The following is a 7,500-nucleotide window of genomic DNA, read 5'->3' on the forward strand; positions in this document are numbered from 1 at the left end:
GAGTGCAGCTAAACTCAAGCACACCACACAAAGTTCTCTAACATACAAAATGTTTTCACATAAAAACCCATGAAAACAAAACATGAAAAAGAAAAACTGCCAAACAGCACTGGCCAGCATCAGATTTAAATTTCAGTGCCCGCAGAACAAAAAGCCCCAACTAATATTCTTTAACTTTTTAAATAAGACTGCATTTATTTTCAGAGCTGGTTTCCTAGGCACAGGATGGCAGATGGCAGGTATCTGTGGTCTTACTCTCATTTATTACCTGATGTATTGATTTTCACTGAAGTGTTTTTGCGCTGCACTATCTATCCCTCGTGTACTTCACCAGTAAACTGGGTGTGTGCCAGTTTCTTAGCGCAGAGAGAGAGAGAGAGAGAGAGAGAGAGAGAGGCAGAGAGAGAAAGAGAGAGAGAGGTAGAGAGAGAAAGAGAGAGAGAGAGAGAGAGAGAGGGAGAGAGAGGCAGAGAGAGAAAGAGAGAGAGAGAGGCAGAGAGAGAGAGAGAGAGAGAGAGAGAGAGAGGGAGAGAGAGAAAGAGAGAGAGAAAGAGAGAGAGAGAGCGACAGATTTGTTTTAGCTGGGTCTCTGGTTTGGTTGCCCTTTAACATCGTTAAGTGACCAGTAATAGTTTGCCAACCCAGAGATGCCCCACTTTCCTTGGTAAGGATTTTCTATAGGCCTGCTTTACATAACGATATGTGAGTCTAATCGACTGTAACATATTTGTACTAAGTAGACAGTTAAAAACACATTGGTGCATCATGTCTGCTAAATACCATCCATGTAGATGTAAATATAATGAAACAAAAAAAACCTCTGGTTGATAGCGAAATTCTGAAAACATATTTGGGTTCAATGTGCAAAAAATACTTTATAAACAGCTGTTTTTCTTAGCTCTGGGTCTTTGTTCTACTTAGTTCATGTGTTATATTTAAGCTGAGGTTTTTCATATATGCAATTATTGTGCATATAACTTAAGTCACAAGTGACACGTTGGATTTGGTGATCAGTTTGTGATTAGTACAGTTTCTGGGAATGTTCCGCGCTCTTGCCTAAAGATAATTTTCATTTTTATTATTATTTTCATTTATATAGCACCACCTCCGACTGGAACATGAGGTAGTATGCTGGCTCTCATTGCCGGTTCCTTATGTATTCCACATTTCTGTTTTCTTTCTGCTCTATAACACCCCAAATTCAAAAGATCAAGTCATTATCAAGTATTCCATGGCAGCTGCAGCAGAGCATGAGACTGGTGAACTGAGCTGAGTCTGAATTTGCAGTCTTCTCACTGCTCAGTGTTCTATTTATAGTGTCAGCCATTTTGTAGTGCTGCCTCTAAAATATAGTTCACTATACTGTTACCCATAGTACACTGTAAATGTAGTGAACAACAGTTGTGCACTGTTTGTGGGCAAAGGTATCACAGTGCACAGTGGTAGATGTTACCGCTGTATTTAAATAGGGCTGCCAGTATATCAGACATGTTGACAAGTTTTTCTACCACTATTTCAGGTGGGCCCAAAACGAACAGTTGCAGAATGTTAATGTAATGTAAGCCAGAATAAAAGAAGCTTGTGCCAAGGACATAAGCATTAATAATGCATGATTAGGCATTACAGCTGATGTTGTGGAGAGTTTATGCAACAAAAGGTGAGAATGATGTGTTTCGAGTGCAAGATAGTGTTGTCCAATTCTATCTGCTGTCTGCTTTATGGGTACTCTAACCGGTACTGTATATTTAAATGTCTATGCAGTAATTAATGAATGAGTAAATACGTAGACCATTTCAGTTGAACGTTTGTTTCTAAAAGTATGTCTTTCAGTCAATACCCAGAGCTGCTGCTTTTCTTTGATTTTATTAGGGTCATTCAAAGAGGGTAGATCCTTAGCCAAATCTGCTGGCAGTGTCCTGGTGTTTCTGGAGTGGCCCTTACTACCTACACAGGCTCCAGATTTTATTTTGAACCTTCAAATAGCTTCATCATCCTCTTCTCCTCTTCCTACACCACGTCTGTGGCCGAGTGACTACATTACATGAGATCTGTGGCACAGAACGTGGCTCATCTGTAACGTCATTGAAATGCAGCAGCAACAACAACAATACATAATGCCAGTGTACTGACCGTTGGTAAGTGTTATCATAAGCTATGGTGACCTACAGAAGAGGCCAGTTGCAGTCCTCACAATTTCTCTGTCCTGCTCACAGTGATCCTTGCAGTAAAGTCCTGCTTACAGTGAATTGCATCATTGACTGTGCTCTCTTTCAACGTGATGGACGAGGCGTCCACCTGCGTGCAGGCCCATGGGGTCACTTCCAAATGACCAGCGTCATTAAGTAAAGTGCAGCTTGTCGACTGGTTGAGGCGGCACCTCTTAAGACTTTAATTAATGCCACACATGAAACAGGTCATTCTCCATCTTTTTTGTCCGTGGCTCCATTTTGAAGGAGCTATGGTTGTGTAGTAGGCAGTTTTCAATTCCCTTTGCTTACTACTTACTTAGAGACTACTTACTTATGCACAGAAGGTGCTTTTTACTTTTATATATACCTTTTGTAGCCTGAGAAATAATGAGAAGTAGATTCATAACAGAAGAGAACTGAAACCTTTCAGTAGATTTGTGTATTTTTAAATGCAAAACATTCACAGATACTTAGCCTTCTACACGGCACTCCAGTTCAAGTAAACAGAATTAATCTGTCCCCCTCTGAGCATATCAGTTACCCGTGTTCGGTCAATTGAAAAATCTATAAATACCGTCTTCCTAACCCAGGATATATGATAGGAATGGCTTTGTGGAAGTCTCACAGTGTAATGATAGCCTTAGAGAAAGAGGCCAAGTGACGACTCTGATTTGATTAGTGTACACGCTAAAGATAGACTTCCCTCAGACTGGTCACATGATCTCTGTCTGTCACTGATCTTACTTTGGCTCCTTTGGAGTGATATCAACTTCATGGCAACTGAATGAAGTTATTTGAACCCCTTAAACTGTCAGTCTACTGACATCTGAAAACCAGACTGTATTAACTCTTAACATTCTGGGACCTGCAGAATTGTCTGTAACTACAAACCTGTCATATTAGCCTTATAGAAAATTCACATGGTAACTGAATGTGACTTCAACTTGATATCAAAACAAAAAACCTGAAGTTTAAGAGGTAAACATTATTCATTATTTGTACACTAGCACCTGGTGAGTTTGAGCAGGTAAGAAGTAAGTAATGAATCAATAGAAATATAATTTGTATATTAGGCATATAGCATATAGATCCTTTGTAGATTAAAAAAACCTAGACCTTACTCACAACCAGCATTTCCATAAATGGACCCTAAATACTGGCCCCTGCAGGGTGCCATGTGCAGCCCCACAGACCTGCAGGAAGCACCTGCATTATTGCTCTGTCAGTTTGACACTAATCTGGATGTTCATGGATGTTATTTTAAAAAGAAGTGCTAGACGCCTACAGCAGTGTCTTATGTACATGTCAGTCTGTTTCAGTCCCAACCTCCTCCTACTCCTGCTTGTGCTGCTTAATGTCACTCTTCCTGGGTTATAAGGGGAGTCCCCGTGTACCTGACCAACAATACCTCTCAAGGTTCATTAAACAAAAGGTTTTAATATTAAAAATTTTTTAATATTATACACACACACACACACACACACACACGCACACGCACCGAAAAACACACCAAAGATTATGTACACCCTAACCACTTCAATTCAAGACCAAATTACTTGTGCATCAGAACAGACAAACTTTTAACAGAAGGTTATAAAATCTCACACTCACTCATACTCTCGCTTTATTCGCTGTAAAACTGGCAGTGTTGGAAGTGTCGCCTCTGCATCAGAAATGACCCGCCTGAAAGACATGAGTCATGGTGGCAGCGTGTATTACAAGGGTGTGTTTCATAGCAGGGCTGAGATGGAGAATGAATCAGTGTGTTTATTGAAACCAGCGCTGTGGCTGATCATCTCTATGGCATCAAATGAAGAGGGAACAATTCAAGCACGATATCCAACACCTCCACTTAATCACATTGGACACATTTAGAATTCTGTAACATAGGAAATTCTGTGTTGTGTTCTGGAATAACTGTTGTTTTCCTGTTTTCGGAGTACTGTAAGATGGGATCCTGCACATGTGCTGGTTCTGTCCAATCCCAAGGGCCTGGGTGAAGTGGGAAGCAATCAGCTCTTATCTGACGCCTCCGTGTCTCAGTAAGGTTGCCTGCTTCAAATTGCATGATATTGATTATTGATTATCAAAGTGTTACATGGGGGGGGGTTCTTCACTGACCATGCCTACTGCCTCATCTTAGACACTGGGTATAAATCCCTGACATTGTTCAGAGTTCAGACTTGATCTCTCTGAAATACAGGGGATGTGATAGATGTCTTAAATACACTTTCTCCAGAGTCTGAGCAGTTCGATGATAGGATTACATCATACTTTGGGTCAACTGCATTTTATTACATGAAGTACTGCAGGTGCAGAAACACCCAAAGAACGAAACTGTTACTACTTTTAAAATGAAAAAATAGCCCTATTCTTTCCTGCATGTGTCAGAATATCCAACAATATAGATCAGCAGCTGGAGCTAAATGATACGGTGTAATCTGCATGTGCTGTTTAAGTGTGCGTGTGTGTGTGTGTGTGTGCGTGCGTGCGTGCGTGCGTGTGTGTGTGAGAGAGAGAGACAGAAACATGGGGTTCTAATGAGTTTGGTGGTGGATGAGCTAGAAGGGGCGGAGACAATCACAGGGCAGTTTACCTGCTGCTCCTCATGACTGGCATGTGGTATTTGTTGCTTGGTTACCTCTTGAATATCTGTCATCTTTCCCTATGCTCACCCTCCCCACTCAAATTTTCAAAGGAATGTCCAACAACCTTGAGTTGAGATGAGAAAGAAGTGGGAGAAACCATGGTAACCGCAACGATGGATATGTAGAGCCTTTAACTTCATTTCCTTTTTTTCTCAGTTGCAGTATGGAAACTGACTCTAGTGAAGCTTATTAGTTAACCATAAACAAAACAATGCCAAATTTGGCCCTTTGCTGTTTGAAAAGGTAAAAGAGATGTTTCCTTTCATGAATGAGTGTCTGCACCTATAGTTAAAGTCTGGTCCTGTTTAATGTAGCCAAGTGGAGAGTGCTCTAGAGGTTGGGCCGATATAGTGAGCTGGTGCTATGCATAAAGATGTAAAGGACATGGTCTAGCTCACATGCACTGCTCTGCCTCACATACTGAGCCCTGCTTCATACACGATGGACTCTGTATGCACAATGCTCTGATAACCCAAAGCACTTGCTTTGATATTGAGTGGAAGTGTAGAGTTTGGGTAATGTGTTCTTTCAAAGAGACACCTTAAATATCTGGCAGTCATTAAGATAACCTCCTATAAAGATATCGGCAGGTGTTCTCAGTTGCATAAGACAGCTAGTTAAGATGTAACTTTTTTTTCCCAGTGGAGGAGTCATTTCATGACAAGACCTTTCTGAGGTTCTGTGTGTGTACAATCCTGTTCACAGTAATAACTTTATCTGACTGAAGGGGTCAGGGTCAATCTCTCCAGTCTCCTAACAATACAGCCAGGTACTGTTAAATGTAGACCCTTAGACAAACACAGACAACAGGGGAGAAAGACAGAGAGAGTCAGACACAATAAAACCCATGATGGTAAAGACCTTTGCTGAAACTTTTAATGAAATTCATTCTTCTTCCTACTGTCTCCGCGGTCCCTCTCTCTCTTCTCCATCTTTCTTCCTCATCCCTCACTCCTTCTGTCTCTCGTCCTCAGTCCCTCTATACCTCTTACAAGCAGTCTGGTATCAGGATGTGCCAGCAACTACAAACGAAACGCACTCCACTGAGGTGTGAAGGAATTCAGTCACTAAGTGGCTGTTGTTGAAATGGGCATAGCAAGGCAGTAAACGATCTTAGCTGTCCCCATGAGAGAGCTTCAGCCAGTCCATTAATTATATCCTTCATAAATCTTTACCAGCTCAACCTCCATTTGGTTTTATGAAGCTAGCTCTGGAGTCATTAGCAACGCTCAGAGATGATTTATAGTTTATATTTCCAATTACTTATCAGTTCAATTTAATTCACTTCAGTTCAGTTTGATGAATTTCATATCAATTCAATTCTTTATTGGCATGGCTGCTTTTAAATAATGTTGCTAAAACAATTCATCGTAAGAATATAAAGGTTAATGCTTATAATAATAATCCTACTAACACTAATCAATACAACTGAGACTCACGCTTAATCAGTTTGGGCCTCTATGACCAGATATGGGACCTAGAACAGAATCATCTCACATGAACCTGACCACAGAACATGGGAAGTGCTACAGGTATCAGCACACTGTCTCCGATTCATTCAGAAAGCATCCCTGCAGTTACCAATCAAACCACTGCAGGGAAACGGACCAAGCGAGACAGAGGCCATGTGTGCAAAGCCATGGCTCATCTGCTCACCGTGGCATGCAGCAGTCAGAAAATGGATCCAATCGGGAAGTGGATCCAATTAATCTCCATTAAAGCTCCAATCCAGACAAGTGCTGTGAGAGAACTGGCTGCTACCCCTCCACACAAATGTGATATTTATGCACCCATGCTTGATTGTTTCAATCGTGGTATTTGGTATTCAACCGTGCCCATAGTTCTGTGACCCCCCCCCCCAGCCACTTACTAGGCCTATACAACACCAAGTGGGTGTGACCCCCACATTGCAGGCAGAGCTGCAGTGTCCGGGTGTGTACTGCAGAAACACAGATACGCTGTCTCAGCTGTAGCCGCTGCACAGCACATGCTGAATGTGAATGAACCTCCTCATAGTCACAAGTGGACGCAACCAACCAAATAGATAAACACACAATAAAAGTGCAGAGGAAATCTGTAGTCTAGTTGAGAGGCCAGGAGAATCACACACTCATAATACAATCCTCTTTCTTATGTCTTATTTGCATCTTGGCCGAAAAACACTGAATGTATTTTTTCTTCAGCACATGAAAAGGCGCTGCACGTTTTCTCAGCCACATTAACAGACCTTCACCCGCTCTTATCTTAAGATTCTCGGATTTGCCTTGTGATGGAGAGACATTGGATGACTTTAAAATGAAAAGCTTCACAGCGCACTGTTGAAATGCCTTCTGTCTGCAGTCGTATGTTTAGGACTTCAGACTGGCAGGAGTTTGCAAAAAAGGTCTCTTAAAATTCAGGTAGTAACATTACTGAGCTGTTTGATGAGAGGATTTATGCACCACCTTAAGAGGGAATCACATTCAGTTCTGGTATCTTAATTAAATACGTGGCGAAACAATTTCAGCAGCATAACCCTGTGAGGTGAACTCACACAAGACTGAAGTTTTCACGTGTTTTGTGAGGATAATGACTGTGACCTCATACAAGTTCCCCTGCCCTCACTACTATTTCAAAAACATGCAGTAGGTTTCAGGTGTTACTATAGTTACAAAGAGGAAGAA

At 41.4% G+C, this 7,500-nt stretch overlaps 1 protein-coding gene across 3 annotated transcripts in view; it reads left to right on the forward strand.

The window, feature by feature from the left end:
* Nucleotides 1–7,500, forward strand: part of dtnbp1b (dystrobrevin binding protein 1b) — a 22,740-nt gene that overhangs the window by 8,612 nt on the left and 6,628 nt on the right. For 2 of the 3 annotated variants that reach the window (XM_027019721.2, XM_027019722.2), the window contains exon 2: nucleotides 4,130–4,231. The exons of the other annotated variant lie outside the window; for it this stretch is intronic. In XM_027019721.2, the coding sequence (XP_026875522.2) occupies nucleotides 4,153–4,231 (79 nt within the window). In that variant the 5' untranslated portion in view covers nucleotides 4,130–4,152. The remainder of the gene's footprint in view (nucleotides 1–4,129; nucleotides 4,232–7,500) is intronic. 3 annotated transcript variants of the gene reach the window in all.

This window comes from Electrophorus electricus, chromosome 8, assembly GCF_013358815.1.
Source record: "Electrophorus electricus isolate fEleEle1 chromosome 8, fEleEle1.pri, whole genome shotgun sequence".
Taxonomy (NCBI): Eukaryota; Metazoa; Chordata; class Actinopteri; order Gymnotiformes; family Gymnotidae; genus Electrophorus; species Electrophorus electricus.